General features: G+C 45.9%; 1 protein-coding gene across 2 annotated transcripts in view; it reads left to right on the top strand.

The window, feature by feature from the left end:
• The window catches only part of SLC22A18 (solute carrier family 22 member 18), a 92,532-nt gene extending 74,235 nt beyond the window's left edge, over positions 1 to 18,297 (top strand). Inside the window, exons 9-11 of one of the 2 annotated variants that reach the window (XM_060276191.1) lie at positions 5,425 to 5,526; positions 13,551 to 13,671; positions 17,953 to 18,297. In XM_060276191.1, coding sequence (XP_060132174.1) covers positions 5,425 to 5,526; positions 13,551 to 13,671; positions 17,953 to 18,140 — 411 coding nt within the window. In that variant the 3' untranslated portion in view covers positions 18,141 to 18,297. The remainder of the gene's footprint in view (positions 1 to 5,424; positions 5,527 to 13,550; positions 13,672 to 17,952) is intronic. The other variant, XM_035120941.2, reaches the window with a different exon arrangement.
• The last annotated feature ends 86 nt before the right edge of the window (positions 18,298 to 18,383 follow it).

Raw genomic sequence — 18,383 nt, 5'->3', positions numbered from 1 at the left:
GAAATGCCCAAAATAGGGTAGAGGAATCTTTCATAAATGTCTTCTATCTATGTTTGGTAGGTCCCCCAGATCCTGGCTTGGACTCGACCCTTGGGGTCCCTTCCAATTCTATATTTCTATGATCCTCCGGAGATACTTTTCAAAGGGTAAAGGGGGACTGGAGAGGAAGGGAATGATCCATTGGGTGAGCTTGCCTTCCATAGAAACATCTGAAGCTGCCTTATTACTGAATCAGGCCATTGGTCCATCTAGCTCAGCACTGTCTAAACTTGCTGGCAGCAGCTCTCCAGGGTTTCAGACAGGAGATGTTTGCAGTCTAGTGTTACTGGGGGTTGTAGCATGGACCTTCTGGATGTAAAGCAGATGTTACACCATTGAGCTACGGGCTACGGCTCAGGGAATAATAATAATAATAATAATAATAATAATAATAATAATAATAATAATATAATTTATACCCCAGCCATGCTCGGCGGCTTCCAACAAAATATTAAAATACATTAAAACATCAGTCATTAAAAACTTCCCTAAACAGGGCTGCCTTCACATGTCTTCTAAAAGTCAGATAGTTGTTTTTTCCTTGACACCTGATGGGAGGGCATTCCACAGAGTGGGTGCCACCACCGAGAAGGCCCTTTGCCTGGTTCCCTGTAGCCTCACTACTCGCAGTGAGGAAACCACCAGAAGGCCCTCGGAGCTGGACCTCCGTGTCCGGGCTGAACGATGGGGCTGGAGATGCTCCTTCAGGTATACTGGGCCGAGGGCATTTAGGGCTTTAAAGGTCAGCACCAGCACTTTGAATTGTGCTCAGAAATGTACTGCATTTAACCCAAAGATAGGTTCACTGAAGTCTGAAAAGACTCCACTGTTGTCTTCCTTGTACAGATCATAGAGGAAAGTCTGGGTAACACAGAAAATCTAATCCTCTGTCTGTGAAATGTACCACTGCTGAGTCAGTGACAATGAGCTCATAAAACACCTGGAGCCTGGTGTAACCTCCGCCGCTTCATGCAATACCTGGCGGATGAGCAGGTATGATGATTCATGTGACTTGTCCATTCATTCCAGTGGGAGCTGGCCTTCACAGCAGCGCTTTGAGGTCTCTCCTTGTGGTGTGGAAACGTGCACAATTCTAGTGACGATTCACTTTTAAGGAAGTGTTTGATTATAGCATGAAGCTGTGATGCTGCACATCCACCCTCTATGGAAAGGAGCCGCAAATTACTTGTAATGTTGTGCTAATGATGGCTTGAAGCCTGGGGTTGCATGAGAACGTGCCCAGCCTGATTCTGAACTGCCATTATTCTGTATCACCCTATGTAATGCCATAGAATTAAAGCTGAAATGGCCAAAGGCCAAAGCTTGGGTGTTAACATGGCAATTATTCTGCAGTCCTCTGTAACACTCTCACCTCTTTCCCTTCCTTTTCCCAGCTACTGCCAAGCGATGTGAACAAGAACCTGTAATCTGTTTAAGAGTTCAACACCCAGTTCCCTTTGAGCTGTTGTGAAAATGGGAGTTTGCTCAATCCTTTCGATTAATGAGTTCCTTTTCACAGGCTAGACAGGAGGGCGAGGAAGTTCACCATTTGTCTTCCTGAAGAGGAGAATGTGACTGTTCATGGTTGGTGGTAGACGTGTTGCTACCTAGATTTGGCAAGGATTCTATGGCTTTAACAGAGGCGTACCAAGCAGAATTCAGTGGATCAAGCATATTGCCGTATGAGATACAGCGATGGGGAACTGAATTTTACGTGTTCGGTTTGGGTGTATTTATGATTTATTTTACAGTTTTGTAAACCACTTTTAGGACCATGTGGTAGCAAAGTAGGCTATACGCTTATATGGACCTTTAAATGTCTTCACCTGCTGAATCTCTTGCCTGTCAGGCAAGTTGTTAAAGGCACAAGGACCCTGCCCAAATAAAAGGTGGCAGCTTTATTCTTGGAATTTCCCCACTTTCCTATTACCATGAGCATTGTTACAGTCATAAAGGCAGGCATGTGTGGTACTGACACTTCAGCACTGACACATTAATAGGTCATCCTCCCCCCACCCCCACCCCCATTATAATGTGTCACACATATGCATCAGAACTATGATGCAATTAAGTGAAATGCAGCAATGGAAACCTTGATTCTTCTCTGGAATAAGTTAGGTCACATAGGATTGCCATATTTTAAGGAGCACAAAAGAGGACACATTTGCCGACTTCTACTTTTAACTATAGGGACGCGGGTGGTGCTGGGAATTAAACCACAGAGCCTAGGGCTTGCTGATCAGAAGGTCAACGGTTCGAATCCCCATGACGGGATGAGCTCCCGTTGCTCGGTCCCAGCTCCTGCCAACCTAGCAGTTCGAAAGCACATCAAAGTGCAAGTAGATAAATAGATACTGCTCCAGCAGGAAGGTAAACGGCGTTTCCGTGCGCTGCTCTGGTTCACCAGAAGCGGCTTAGTCATGCTGGCCACATGACCCGGAAGCTGTACGCCGGCTCCCTCGGCCAGTAAAGTGAGATGAGCGCCGCAACCCAGAGTCATCTGCGGCTGGACCTAACAGTCAGGGGTACCTTTACCTTTACCTTTACTTTTAACTATGGATCACTACGATGACTCTCATTTTACATACCCATGTATGTACTCTGGACATGTATGTACTCTGAACTCTGTGCCTGCCATAAGGCACCCCCCTGCCACAGCTAACTCTTATCAGGAGCTTCAGTTCTGATCTGAGGTCAGAACTATTAAAAAAAAAAAGGACAGGCCTTCGTCATCTGTGCTCTCATATCTGCTTCACAGCCTCTTCTCCCCTGTCACATTGCCTGAAGCTGATCCACTCATATCCATAGCCACCCTGACTGGGCAATAATTAGGAAATGGTGTCCTTGACCAAGGGCTCCATTTTCCTTATTTGCTAGCCATTTGTCCAGAGCAGAGCTCCTGGGCTGTTTCCTAATATATATATATATATATATTTATTTATTGGTCTTGTAGATAATATCTTTGTTGGACAAAGAATGTTGTTTGAACAACAGTTCCTGTTTCTGCAATTGTATTGAGCAGATTACCTCTGCGTAGGAAAATTTTCAGTTCATGACCTGACCGTTTGGTGTGCTTTCCTCCTCTTCCTTGCATAGGGGCACAGCCTCGGGCAGTTTGAATTGTTCTTGGGGATAGATAGTCCTTTCCTGCTCAGTCATTTAAAATGACCTTTCAGCTGTACGTGAGCCCTTATTACTGATACTCCTGCAACCCTCCTTTTCAGTGCAGGGCGGTATCTTGTTGAGTTTACGATTGGTGAAGGAGGGGAATTGGTTTGCTACAGGTGAATAACTGCCCTGTCATTTTTGCCTGTCATTATGATACAACTCTGATACAATTACAGTGGTACCTCGGTTTACAAACACAATTGGTTCTGGAAGTCTGTACTTAATCTGAAGCGTACTTAACCTGAAGCGAACTTTCCCATTGAAAGTAATGGAAAGTGGATTAATCCGTTCCAGACAGGTCTGTGGAGTACTTAAACTGAAAATACTCAAACCGAGGCGTACTTAAACCGAGGTATGACTGTACAGAACATCACTGAGCATTTCTTTTGTTGTTGTTCCTGTTCTTCCTTTTGTTTACCAGCATCCTTTTTCGGGAGAAGGAAGAATGTGCACAGTGGCGGAGCTACCTGCTCCGGCACCGGAAGCAGCTTACATCTGGGGGCGTGGCACACTTCGGGGCTGTGCACATCTTGGGGCATGCGCGGCGCACCCGGGGCGGGCTGCTCCCCCCCACCCCCACCTTGGTCAGCCAGTGAATGCACAGCCCACTAACAATTTATAGACACATATATGTATAAAGGTAGCCACAGATGGAAGCTAGAGAGAAAACAAATCCTGATGACATTTTACTGAACAAACTGAACAAAAACAATATATAATTTGAGGAGAAAAGAACAGGGAGGTTTTGTCTTTTAGGTTATTTTTAAAAAATATAATTTTTATTCATAAAGGTTTTGTCTTTTAAGTTAAGCCTTGATAAGAACAGAGTTAAGTATCCATCTAAAGCAGGCATGTCTAAAGTCCGCATCGGGGGCCTAATTCGGCCTGCTGGTCAGTTTAAACTGGCCCCTGTGGCAGTTTATTTCCTGGGAAAGTAACCTCAACAACTTCAATTCTAAAAAAAGCTCAACAACTTTGGGGTAAAATCATTATAAAAGCACAACAACTTCAATCCTTTAAAAAGGTTAACAACTTTGGTTGGCCCTTCACTTCATCAAATCTGGCCCTCTTTGAAAAAAGTTTGGACACCACTGAGAAATTCTCCCTCAGAACTCCGCAGCCAATCAGGGCACGTTACCTCAGTGAAGATCATACCATTCTAAATGGTTGCTTTAGCAACACCATCACCACCTCCCTTGGGTAGGTGACTAACACTGGAACTAAAATTAACCCTTTCCATTACAAACTGAATGATCCCTGCTGTTACACTTCCAACAACAAAGAAGTATTCAATATCGAGGCATTCAAGGCTAGGCTGCTGTAGTTTGCTAGTTCCTGGGTTTTGCTGTGGTGGTGATTGTTTTAAAAGAGGATAATTGGATAAGCCTGGATGTTTCGTAGTAGATGAGTGCACAACCTGCAAGGATTTATTTTTCATTTCAAAACTAATGGAAACTAATGAAATTTGACAAAAATATGAATACACATGGAAGGATGTAGGCAGACAAGATGGGAGCTGCGTCTCCCACCAGTCACAAGTGAACTTACTAAAGATTTCCAGCGACCTGTAACACTCATGCAACTCAGGTCCATGCACCAAGTGCAATAAAGCTCAAGGGGCCACACAAACCAGAAAGCTTCCCATGGCCCCAGCTACAAGGCTTGATTAACAAGAACTTCTCCCCTCTGAATTGGCATAGTGTCAATGTGGAACTGAGTTTATTAGAAAGTATGTCTAGGGATCTTGGGAACCATCCCTTAGGGCAGGGTGGGGGAAATATAATTAAACCCCAAACCCTATAATTACTCATATAGTGAAATGGCACACCTAGAGGGAGAACCTCCCAGGAGATCTGTGCATTTAAGAACTATTTTCAGGATTAGGTTGCACTGTCTCATTTCCTCTTTTCCTCCGTTTGCAGCTTGCCCTTCCTTCAAAGTGATCCCGGGTGGTCTCTGTCCAGACAGTGTTCAGGGCCATACACATTGATCTGCAGCGTAGAGTTGTTCCATGTGCACACAGACATGCGCATGAACTTAAGAAGATCAAGCCAATGACCCAGCTAGTCCAGCAACCTGCTCTCACAGATGACACTCACAGATACAACGCTGAGTTTCGGGGCCTTCTGTACTTGTGTGCAGAAATAAACATTCACTCTGGGCTAGAAGCATCTGAGAACTTGACATTGTCTATGTCTCTGCCCTCTCTCTCCCTAGGTTGTCCAGGGCCTAGTAATTGGGAGACTGACAAGTCGTTATTCAGAGTGGACTCTGATCATGTTGTGCGTCCTTGTCTTCTGCGGAGTGGGTGTTGCTATGGTAAGGTACCAGACGTGCATATGTTACCTGATTAGTCTGTGCTTTTGAATACTCTACACTTGGTGCTGTGCGAGTGAACATGTGAAAAGTATTATGTTTGACATAATCCGGGAGTTTTGTCTGTTGTGTTATATTAGTGGTGGTCCATTCACACAATTTTTCAAATTTCTCCCACGGGTGTTTGTGTTATGACCAAAATTTCTACCAGGCTTCCAGATCAACAGTCTGCATCCTATCGTGGTCCAACTAGGACAAACAAGGGGCAATTATTTAAGCCATTACTTCCTCCTGGAATTTTTTTTAATGTTTGCAAGTTAAAGGATGCTTTGCTTGGAATGGAGTTTCCCAAATCTTTCCAGAATGTCCTGGGTTGGGAGAAAATATAAAAGCCAACAATATTTAGGTTTTTTTTTAAGTGTCATCAAACGTCTACTGTTTGCATTACGTTGTCCAGAAGGACAAAAAATACATCTAACCACACTATTTTAATTCAATGTGGTTGATCCTCCATACCATCATTTGGAAGATGGGAATGTACTGCAGACTCGAGAGCTCCCCTTTCAGATTCCTACTTCATTTCCAGGTGCAATAGTGGCAGAAAATTATGGTTACCCTCAGTGCCGGATTTACATACGTATAAGCTAAACAAGCTATAGCTTAGGGCTCCACTCTCTTGGGGGACCGCAAAAAAAATTAAAGGAAAAAAAAACCTGGATGTACATTTCCAAAATATAAGATAAAAAAAACAAATAAAATAAAGTCTACATACAGTTAGAGCTTAATAATTATTTCACTATGAATATACTTCTTCTCAATTGTATTTAACTATTAATATACTTCTCCTTAATTGTATTTCAGTTCAACAATTACTTTGATAAAATACGTATTTTGTTATGTGCAAATGGCTTCAGATACCCATTAGGTCCATAAATTACCATATAGCATATATTCAACACAGAAAACAGCGACAATTTGTTGTTGACGAAGGACAGCTGGACATATAAAGGGCCCCATTACCTTCAGTAGCTTAGGGCCTCATCAAACCTAAATTACCAGTTACCCTGGCAACTAAGGTTGCAAACTCTGCTTCAAATCATGGTTTGAATATTACCACTAGCCATGTGTTTGAAAACTCATGAGGCTCTGGTCAGTGACTGGATGGGTAGCCACCTGGGAAACAGGCACATGCTTTCTTTGGTTCCATGACTGCAGATAGGCAGTAGATGTTAACCCTTGAAGCTTAGCTGATTTGGCTATTGCAGCAGTCTATTTGGATGCTGCACAACTTGGAAAGAGAGTTGGGATGCAAAAGAGGAGGGGGCTCCTGCGCTTTTAACAGTTGCCATGCAAGTGATACCTGCTGAAATGCCATTTTCTATGCAACTTTTAAAGGGGCAGGACCTCTCTCTTCATTTTCAACTGGTCATGCTAATCACAGCATGTTACCTCTATGGTGGAGCGCCCAAACTGAGCCCAAACTGGTTTCTGCCTGCAGCACCTAGGACAGGGGTCAGCAAACTTTTTCAGCAGGGGGCCGGTCCACTGTCCCTCAGACCTTGTGGGGGGCCAGACTATATTTTGGGGGAAAAATATGAATGAATTCCTATGCCCCACAGATAACGCAGAGATGCATTTTAAATAAAAGGACACATTCTACTCATGTAAAAACATGCTGATTCCCAGACTGTCCGCGGGCCGGATTTAGAATGCAATTGGGCCACATCCGGTCCCCGGGCCTTAGTTTGGGGACCCCTGACCTAGGATCTCTGCTATCAACTTGGTTCAGAGATTACAATCATTTTTTCCACAAGGCTCTTGGACACCCCACTGCCACAGAGGCCTTAAAGGGCCCAGAAATACCTCCCCGCGACAACTATTGATAGGAAAGTACAGCTGCAGTGCTGTTTGCAAGGCGAAAAAGCTTTACAATCGAGGAGCTGCCAAGAAAATATCCCATCTCTGGGGGCGGTTTATGTGCTGGGTTTCTTCATGAGGAAAACACGATCTTGACGCAACTTGGCCTGAGCTTCAGGAATATCCCTGTCTGAACTAAGTGTGCAGTTTATAGATCTGCTGACATAAAAACAATGTTATGAGCTCTGCAGCTCTTTTATGAGGAGGACATTTAACAAAGATCTCCAGTTACAACCCCCAGCCCCACCCAAACTAATCACTTCCTTTCAGTGGCCTCCAAAATATGTAGAGTTGAAATTAACAGAGAGGTCAGCTGCACTGAAAAGAATCCCAGCAAAGGTTTAGGGTAGCAAATGGAAAAAATAATGGGAAATGGAGAGCAGTAATGATCAGCCAGAGTTCAGCCTCATTGCCTTCCAAACCACCCCATATCCAATGGTTTCCTTAGGAAGAAACTATGGTTTGGGGAAAGTACTCATTATAGCTCAGTCACATAGTTCATGCAGAACGTCTCATGTTCAACCCCTGGCACCTCCTGTAAAAAGAATGAGTTTCAGATAATAGGAAAGACTTCTGACTGAGACCCTGGAGAGACCCTGCCAGTCAGAGTAGACAGTGCTTGCCTAGATGGACAAATATTTGGCCAACTATACGGACAGCCCAATGATAATTTTCAATTTCACCATCAATAATTGTTTTTTCTCATTAATACTTTTTATTAAGCCTTCCAAAAGGCTTCAGCAATAGTCAATAAAGCAGCAATAAAAACCAATAAAAAGAGCAAAAGAATCATATAAAAGACTTGAGTTTTAATCTTGCACCTAAATATCATTAATGAATGTCCCCCTCAGATCTGTTTAGGGAGACGGTATAACGTTTGTTATGAAATGCAAGCCTCAAGCATCATACTTAAAGTTCATGTGCTGCTTATCTCTTTAAAATATTTGCAGTCAGAATCAATTTCTCCTGAGCAACATTTTCGCTGCCGTGTCAAGATGTTAAGGGGGGGGGAGCCACCATGCGCTGTTCAGATATGATACACCACGGGTGTCAAACACAAGGCCCGGGGGCCAAATCCGGCCCGCCAGACCTCGTCATGTGGCCTGCCGAGCGCCCCAGCCAGTGGGACCCAGCAGTGGGACCTTGCTGCTGAAGCGCCGTGCCGACAAAGCGCCGACAAACAGCTGGGGCTGGGGGGGATAGAAAGGCGGCCGGAGCAGCACTGCGTGGAGCGCCCCGAGCCACAGCAGCAGGAGAAGGAGGAGGCAGCTTGCCGGGTCAGCGCCCGGCAACGCCGCACGGAGGGTCCCGAGCCTCTGCGACGCAGCAGTGCTCTGTAGCACTTTGAATCCTCCTCCTCCTACCATGGCTCGGCGCCTGGAAACGGCTGCTGCTGCTGCTGCTGCTGCTGCTGCTGCTGCTGCTGCTGAAGCACAGACAAAGCACCCAGCAGTGCCGTGTGGAGGAGGAGGAGGATTCAAAGTGCTACAGAGCACAGCTGCGTCCCAGAGGCTCGGGACTCTCTGCACGGCGCTGCCGGGCACCAACCAGGGTAGCCGCCTCCTCCTCCTCCTCTTGCCTCACCTCCTCCTCCTCCTGCCGTGGCTCAGCCTCATGAACGTGAGCTCAGCAGCGGCTCAGCCTCACGAACGTGCAACTCTGAGGCTTTACGCACTTCTCCTAAAACAGACCCCCGCTGCCTCACGCTGCACGGGAAATCCTTTTTGCCCCTGGGTCCCTTCGTGCTCTTTTCTGGCGCTGAATCAAGGCGTCGACCCCCCCCTTCCCTTTCTTTTTTCCTCTCTCTCTCGTTCTTATTCTTTCTTTCCCTCTCCTTCCTTCCTTCTTTATCTCTGTCTTCTCTCCCTCTTTCTTTTTCTTTCCTTCTTTATTCCTTCTTTCCTACTCTTCTTTCTCTCACCTCTTTCCTTCCTCTCTCCCTCCTGCTCCCTCTTTTCTTCCTTCCTTCCTTCCTTCCTTCCTTCCTTCCTTTCTTCCTTCCGTCCTTCCCATCTTTCTTCCTCTCCCTCATTCTTATTCTTTCTTTCCCTCTACTTCCTTCCTTCTTTCTCCCTTTCCGTCTTCTCTCCCTCTTTCTTTTTCTTTCCTTTTTTATTCCCTTCCTTATTTCCTACTCTTCTTTCTCTCCCCTATTTCCTTCCTTCCTCTCTCCCTCCCACTCCCTCTTTTCTTCCTTCCTTCCTTCCTCCCTCCCCTCCCCTCCCCTCCCCTCCCTCTCCCTCTCCTCAGAAACATAGGATGCTGCTTCATACTTCTGGCCCTTAAACCCTGGAACCAGGAGAGCAGCTCCAGTGAGTCAACCTCAGCCAGTCCCTTTGGTGAAGGGTGGTGGCTCACTGGCAGAACATCTGTCCTGCATGCAGAAGGACCCCAGCATCTCCAGGTACTAGTAGCTCTGCAAAGGTCCTGCATGAAACCCTAGCGAGCCTCCACCACCCAGTGCAGTTACCAAAAATCATTTTTCAATAAATTGTACAATAATTGTACATTTAAATATCTACTTGCCATTATTCTGACTATGTTTCTGCTTTCAGAGCTAGTTATTACTTACATTATTACAAAAACAGTAATAATTGAATGCAGTGACAATAATTTATGATAATAAAGAGTGGACACATAGTCCTACAGATACAACCGGCCCTTTGAGGGTGACCAAACTGCTGATGTGGCCCCCGATGAATTTGAGTTTGACACCCCTGTGATACACTATGCATGCCTTTTGTCCTCAGGTGTCACCCAGCAATCTTGTTTGAAGCAGTTTGGGACTTGTTGCAATTTCCCCCCCATATCAAGATCTCAAGGGCAATTGCAATGAAGAAGGCAGGAAGCAGTTTTTGTTTCGCTTACAAAAGAATTCCTATTGATTTACAAAGTCTTCTTGCCACAGGCAAATGGTAGATGCAGCGGCAGATCAGGTCAGGTGGGCAGGCGAAGCTTGAACCCCGAGCTTTGAGAGCCATCATTTGAGGGTCCTCCCTAGCCTTTGACACCACATCTTTCACCTGTGTCCTTTCTTCACTTTCTCAAGGCTATGGTTCTAAGTTGTTGTGGCCACCCATTCATGGTCAATACCTTGTCAAAATATCTGCAGGAAGTGACAGCAATATTTGAGGGCTTCTCCCCCTCTCCCCCACTGGATATTAAAAAGTAAAAAGGCAGGTAGTGTGTGCACATAAGGCGTCTAACAGTAAAAACTCCTACCAACCCACCTACACTTTGAAAGGAGATATAGATTTAAAGGGTTGTTCCCAAAGCTACTTGAAAAGCTGGGTGTGGGCAAACACACCTATATCTTTCCAGACTCCCTGAGAGATCGAAAGTTGACTACTAAACAAAGAATGTAAGAAGCCGCCTTATTACTTATTGATTTTATTTATCAAACTTATATCCTGCCCTTCCTCCCCAAGGACCCCAGGGCAGCACACAGATGCACAAACTGAAAGAAAAGATTCTAAAAACAATTACAGTTAAAAAATATTCTAAAAGCAGTTCCACCCAATTATCTTGGGGTTGCCAGGGACAGTATTCTTCAGCCACCAATTGCCTGGATAAACAGGAATGTTTTCAAAAATCCTCCTGAAACTTAATAAATATGGAGACAGGCACACTTCACTAGGGAGGACATTCCACAACCAGGGAGCCACCTCTGAAAAGACCCTGCTGGGCAGACCCTAGCAAACACACCACCAATAAGGTAGGTCAATTGGCTATCACACCATACATTTAAAGCACATGTAAAGGATACTCACACCTGAAAGAATCCTGGGAACTGTAGTTTACTCTTCACAAGAGTTATAATCCACAGCATCTTATTTCCCAGGATTCTTTAGGGGAGTGCTTTAAATGTATGGTCAGGCAATTTGTCCTTCTAGCCCAGGCATCCTCAACCTCGGCCCTCCAGATGTTTTGAGACTACAATTCCCATCATTCCTGACCACTGGTCCTGCTAGCTAGGGATCATGGGAGTTGTAGGCCAAAAACATCTGGAGGGCCAAGGTTAAGGAAGCCTGTTCTAGTCCAGTGATGGATCTCCTGAGCAGAGCAGCTCCCCATTGTCTCAGGAATAAGAGGTCTATCCAATCAGCTTCAACCCAGATTGGAGGTCTATCCAATAAGCTTCAATAACCAGGGGTTGAACTTGAGACCTTTGGAAGGCAAAGTATACAGAGTGATGGTCCCTGGAGTTCTGGAAGTGGGTTATAAGTGCATTCCCAAATTCAGAGTCTCTGCCTAAGCATGTCTTCAGTGCTTTTGTTTTGGTGATAAAGATCTGGAAGGATCTTTGAGCAGCTGCACGATAAGAAAATAATTACATTCACTTCTTAGGCACACTAATTTGCATTTATGCTTGGGAGACATTCCGGCTGACAAAAGTTCAATTGATTCATTAGCAAGTGAGCAGGCCAGACAGGTCGCACACACACACCAGTTCTGCACTCTGTAATGCGCTGCTGCTCGTTTGTTTTGACAAGCACGGTTTGACTTTAATTATCTGTGCTAATATATTGCTGGTAAATATTGTGCAGGCAGTCTTGGGTTAGTAATGAGCACTTGAATGAGACCACATTACAGCTCTCTCTGCTGTTTAAATCGCCCCTGCGAAGGCTGAGCTAGATGTCACACATGGCTGGCATATTTCTTCCCCACAACATTGTTTAAAAACCAATTGAAGCCTTGGGAACCCGCTTTTGGAGGGTGTTTTTGTGTGTGATGTGTATACCATTTGGGGAAATTGCACTGCAGCTGCACATCACATCATAGAAGAATCTTTAAAACAGCCATAGCTCTTGAGGTGGTTCACTAGATGAAACCTTTAGCAGCCACTAAGTGGTGATTGAGAAGGGAGAGAACTTCATGCCAGTATCTTTAAGCACGGGGAGGTGATGGGGGGAGCTGGCAGGTGGGTGTTGCAGGATACCATTGCTTTGCAAAGATACCATTGCTGAGTAGGTGGTCATTCCTGCTGACATCTGCAGCCTGCATCCATGAGAGAGAGTACCCAATGTCAGGGGCGTAGCGAGGCGCCGCGACATCCAGAGCGGCAAATTGCCATGCACCCGGGTGGGCGCGGTGTCGCTACGGAACGACGCATGCATCACTATGTAACGACGCATGTGTGGCAGTGTATCGGCGCCCCCTGCGCCTCCAAAGCCGCGCGCCTCCAGCTACATAACTCCAGGTAAAAAGCCTGCTCAGCGCGGTGCACCCGCCACACTGAGCGGGCTTTTTACCTGGAGTTTGTAGCTGAAGCAAGGCGCGTGGCTTTGGAGGCGCTGATCGCGGGGCGGGGCACGGCCCCGAGCGACACCCCCTCCAGGGCGGTGCCCGGGGCGTACTGCCCCCCGCCCCCCGCTTGCTCCGCCCCTGCCCAAAGTGAAGCCGGCCACTCGCTCTGTGTTCACACATGCACACCACTACTTTCCCACTGCCCTCCAATACTTAAAGATACGGATGGAAGTTCCTCTCTCCTTTCAAATTGCATTGCAGTGTCTGCCAAAGGTTTCTCTGTAGGAAATCACCATATGACTTGCCACAGCTTAAAATGGGAGATAAAGGAAGTTCTTTGCTGCCTCATTAAGTGAACTTGTGACAAGTAGTTTTTTAAAAGTCAGGTGGCCTCTCTCCTTTCTGAAATCCAAATGCCTCCAGACACTGGCTGAGTCTGGTTGTGACACTGGCACTAATCAGAACGCGTAGGTTCCTTTTATTAAAACCTAACAATAAGCTACTTAACAAAAAAAAGGCTACTAAACTACAGATTCAAGTCAGTAGCTGCCTGTTTCAGATCGAAGGAACCCAGTGACTGTCTTTTATTCAATAAGGTTCCATCCTTTGATCAACTGACTTTCAGCTCTTTTTTTTTTTTAAGAACCGGTCACTTTTTGTCAGACAAACATGACTGGTGTAGACTGGTGTATTGGCAAGTTTGGGCTCTGTGGGCCATGTCACATTCAGGTCTTGCAATGTTTTTTCTTTATCCATGTCATGCTGGATACTGATTCACACACACACCCCACACACCTTGCTGTTTTTGTTGTATTCTAAAGCTGGCATTCTAACAGGCTTTCCTGCTTTGTCCCATCTCCCAGGCCCTGATGACCAACATTTTCCATTATTGCCTCATTGTGCCCCCCATGATATTCTCCTTCGGTACTATAGCCGTCATTTCAGACATCATCCTGACCAAGTCCGTCCCTGCTTCTGATACTGGTAAGACCGGCTCCTGCGCCGGATAGATTTCCTCCTTCCTCTTTCTTGATGAAACCAGCTGGATGCAGTGCTTGATTCCGGTTCACTTGTCTGAAAATGCTGTGCACTGCCAAATGTGTGTCTTGTGCTCTGCCAGAGAGCCCAGCAGGAAGAATGCCCAGTTCCAAAGTCTCTGCACATCTCACATGCAATATTTTTTGGGGGGGGGGGAACAAAGGGTAGCCTTCAGTGGGATTTGTTTATTTGCCAAGCCGGTGAAGGCTAGTTAGGATCAGTAGGGCTGGAAGCTGCAAGGATGCCTGCAAGGAAGCTGGTGACCCATATTGACTTAATGAGCCGGTTGCAGAAGAAAGAGACAGAATCTTGCAGGGCTTCCTGGGATTGATGTCCTTGGGAAAGACCTGTGCAGTGTCTCTCTGCTTGGAGGTAGGACCTAGGTGTCATGTGGCCTCCTATCGCACCTGCGCCTTGGGACCCACCTCTTGGCTTACAGCCTAGCAGCACTCATGTATAGGTGCAATGTTTGTGAACTGGTGCCTCCATAACAGGGCTATTTGTGTGTCCACCCCTGCAGTATGTCTGATTCCAGCAACCCCACCTAGAGTGGCATCCATGCTCATGCACTGTCACTCTGCAAAAATGGAGCCTGGCGGTGGCACCCATGCACTCTCAAGGCACTTGCTTGAGGGCCACTGCAAGTGGTGAATGGGAGTTCTTGTAATTCTTCTCTCTTCTGAAGAATTCCATGATGGCGATATGCAAGCTGTATCCTGGTGCTTCACAGTGTCTCCTTGGAACAATCACTTTACCTAAGCAGAAGACAAGCCATAGTGTTGTTGTTTTTCCAGAGAGTTGAAGGTGGTTTGAAAATGGGATTACTGCTCATGGCCTGCCAATCACCTAACTTTCAGCTCGGGGGGGTGGGGGGTGGGGAGTGGAGGTTTTCCAGGTTTTTACACAGACTTCTGCAATAGCTCAGTTGGTAAAGCGTGAGACTCTTAACCTCAGGGTCGTGGGTTTGAGCCCCACAAAAGATTCCTGCATTGCAGGCAGTTGGACCAGATGAGTCTCATGGTCGCTTCCAACTCTACAATGCTATGATTCTATGAAAATCATGGCAGACTTGTTTGATCCCGGATTGTAGCAGGGTCAAAGGAATGTGTATGTGCAATGGCAAGCAAAGGCCCTCTCAAGTCACTTACAGCCTGTGTTCAGACTCGGATTGGGAAGAGCCAAGTTCAAATTCCCACTTATTCCTAAAGTTCACTGGACGGTGTTGAGCCAATCATCTCCCTCAGCCCATCCTAACCTCACAGGTTTGTTGTAAGGATACAACAGCATTGTATCCAATGTGGCATGTTGGTGCCAATGTGAAATGTCTCCAGCCTTATGCCACATGCACTCTGCATGATTATTCTGAGAACACTTCCTGTGAATCACATGATTGGTTTATTATTCCTTTGTTTACTATTGCATTTATAGCCCACCTATAAATGGGCATGTTCCATGCTCTGCCCCCCTCACCACCTTATTCTCACAACAACCCTGTTGGGCTAAGATGCAGTGACTGGCCCAAGATCGCCCAGTGAGCCTCATGGCTGAGTGGGGATTTGAATCCGCCACACCAGCTCTTTGTGTCGTTAAAACACAACTAAAGTGGCGTTTGTGGTTGCTAGATCAGCGTAAGCTGTGGATATCGTCAACCCTGGAAGCAATCCTATGCTTTTAAAATGAAGAAGTTGAGAGGGAAGGTTTAAAAAAGGCAGCAGCTGGCACGGGTTCAGAGATCTTCTCAAAAGAGCTGTTATAAGGGAAATGGAGCCTGCTCTGCTTGCTTCCTGAGCCCAGAGGGGTAGCCTCAGTCACATATGAATGCTCCCTCAGTGGCCTAATCCCAAACCTAATTTGCATAGATTATTAGGTCACAGTTCAGAAGAATTTGCCAGGGTCTGCTTGGGAGCAGCAAAATACTGGTAATATAGCCTAGGAGCAAAATGCATGGGGAACAGGGTACTGGGGCCCAGAGAATATGAGAGAGAGAGGAGAGGGGGAGAGGGAGCTGCATATAAGGGGTGGTGGTTTTGTATTTCCATTCAAGTAGATGTGTGTACTAGAATAATATGAGCACGTAGAAGATCAGGGCTGGGTTACCGGCAGAGACATGTCTAGCATCTGTGCTATATTTAACAAGGGATGTTTTGGGTCTGTACTGAAGCGTGTAGCAATCATGAGTTTAAGACTACAGCTTGCATTTCCCAGTCAGAAAACCATATGCTTTCAGCTGAGGAAAATAAGTTGCTAATGCTGTGAGGTGCGGGGGGGGGACCCCAAAGAGGGACATTAGGGACAGCATGCATCACTGGAGAAAATTTTGCAAAGTCTTTCGACTGCTCTTATTAAGGCCGTTTCTGGCAATTAATGCAGTGTGGGCAACTCCCAAAGCAGCGCAGCTATTAAAAGTGCTTCAACACCCATTTCTGGCTGTGGGTGGAACTGCACGTTACCTGACCCACCCATCGATTCATTTAAAGACACCTCCCTGCTTTACAATCATACATTGCCAGTTGAAATGTTTTTATTTGTGGCTTTAAAATATATATATATATATATATTAAAAAAAAAACCAACAACAACCTCAATCTTTTTGACAGCTTCTTCACCAGTTGCAATTATTTCATTCATGGCTTTTCTTGTTAAACAAACTGAGGTTTTTCCGGTGAGGAGAATTGCTAGACACCTTAAGGAACATAAATCAAGGTCCTCTTTCAGGAGGAGCATGCATGCCTTGGGTGGCCAGTGCATAGCTGTCAAGTTTTCCCTTTTCTCACAAGGAAGCCTATTCAGCATAAGGGAATTTCCCTTTAAAAAAAGGGAGAGCTTGACAGCTATGGGCCAGTGTGGGGGAAAAGATAGAATTTCTGCACCTTTGGTTGCCATGCAAACTGCACCTTGTCATGTAGGCTACACATGCTAAAATCCCCTCTTCTGCACAACCAGTCAAGGTGCAGCAGCCTTGCCCTTTTTTATCACCTGGCCACCCTGTGCCAATCACCATGCAGTGTGCTCCAGTTAGGTGAAGCTCAATGCTGGCTCAAACGGCCTCTTCTCCAGCCATCCACTCGGTCAGATTCTGTTGGCGTGTCAGCCATCTATGGAGTCGACTCTTTTCGGGTTGCTGTTTCTCCTGCCCTACCCTTTCTGCTCCCTGCTGCAATGCCAGCTGCCTCCATCAGTCTACAGTCTTCTGGGTTTCTCTTTGGGCCAGGAGCCACTCCGCCCTTCACTTCAGCATCCAGAACAAGCTGTTTGGGTGTTAGGGAATAGGTCAGCAAAGTTCCAAGCTAAGGTCACTTGTTAGCACCCATGGTAGGGTGACCAGGTCCAAAAAGAGGGCAGGGCTCCTTTAGCAGCTGTGTAGAAAAGGGAATTTCATCATGCAATTAACTAAACATATGCTTACATTTCCTATTGATACTGGTGGCCTGCTTTTGCGCATCATGCTAAACCAAACTGTGGCATAGCGTGATCTCCTGGGAAGGTGATAGTGGCTACTTCGCTCCTCATTTTACTGCTGACCTAAGCATTGGTTTGACTTAGTGCCTTGTCCCAATTTGGTGGTGTTGCACTCTCCAGATTAACCGCAAGCTGTAAACCAAGAACAGACTTTGGTTGCAGCGCATGGTTAGCCCGGAGTGAACTAAACCACAAGCCACAGCTCAGATGACGTGTTTAGCCAAACCATGGCTTAGCTCAGCACAGTCTGCCAATGAAACATGCAGAGAGGAGCAAAATGGTCACAATCTCCTTGGGAACTGGCACACTCACACATTTATGCTAAGCCATGGTTGGGGTGCTGACTTGCCCCTCACATTGAAGGGGTGTGGTGTCACATGACATCATATGCATGACATCATGCACCCTCTGTGCATCCTGCAGTTGGTGCCCCTGGCCATGGTTTAGCTTCATGTGACATGCAAACTGGGCCAGTGGGATTTACTAGTGCTTCATCCCACCCATCCCTTGTAATGCTGGTGAGGTACCAAGTTCCATGTTTGGAAATGGACTTCTCTTCGTTCCTTAGGCTTATTTCAATTGCAGAGTTGTGTGAATTGTGTGAAATCAGGTTTATGGTCTGCCACTTTACTATGTTTAGGACTGGCATAGGAAATCCCTGATTGCAGAAATGCTGAAGACATACGGGTCTAATACATTGGTGTTGCAGTAGATGCTGACATTAATTTTGATCTGCAGAATTAATTTTCTTTACATTTTCTTCCCTAGGTGCCATGCTGGGAATTAGTTCATCAGTTCAACCACTGACAAGGACAATAGGCCCAACTATAGGAGGATTTCTATACAGACGATTTGGGGTCTCATCCTTTGGTTATTTACAGCTGCTGGTTAATATACCTCTGTTTTTCTACATCTTGAGGAAGAAGATCCCCCACAATGAAGGGAAAGTACAGTAATGAATTCCTTAGATGGTGTGCTGATGACAAGATGTGCTGTAACTCTATCTGACAGGAAATAAACTAATTTAAACCAGATCCCTTGATGCACTGCAATGTACTGTAGATATGGTTGGGTAACTGTTGATGTTGGAACTGTTGTTGTTGTTGTTTAGTCGTTTAGTCGTGTCCGACTCTTCGTGACCCCATGGACCATAGCACGCCAGGCACTCCTGTCTTGCACTGCCTCCCGCAGTTTGGTCA

The sequence above is a fragment of the Zootoca vivipara genome, chromosome 1 (genome assembly GCF_963506605.1).
Source record: "Zootoca vivipara chromosome 1, rZooViv1.1, whole genome shotgun sequence".
NCBI lineage: Eukaryota > Metazoa > Chordata > Lepidosauria > Squamata > Lacertidae > Zootoca > Zootoca vivipara.
Note: the sequence above shows the minus strand (reverse complement) of the source record. Positions and strands in the feature narration are given on the sequence as shown.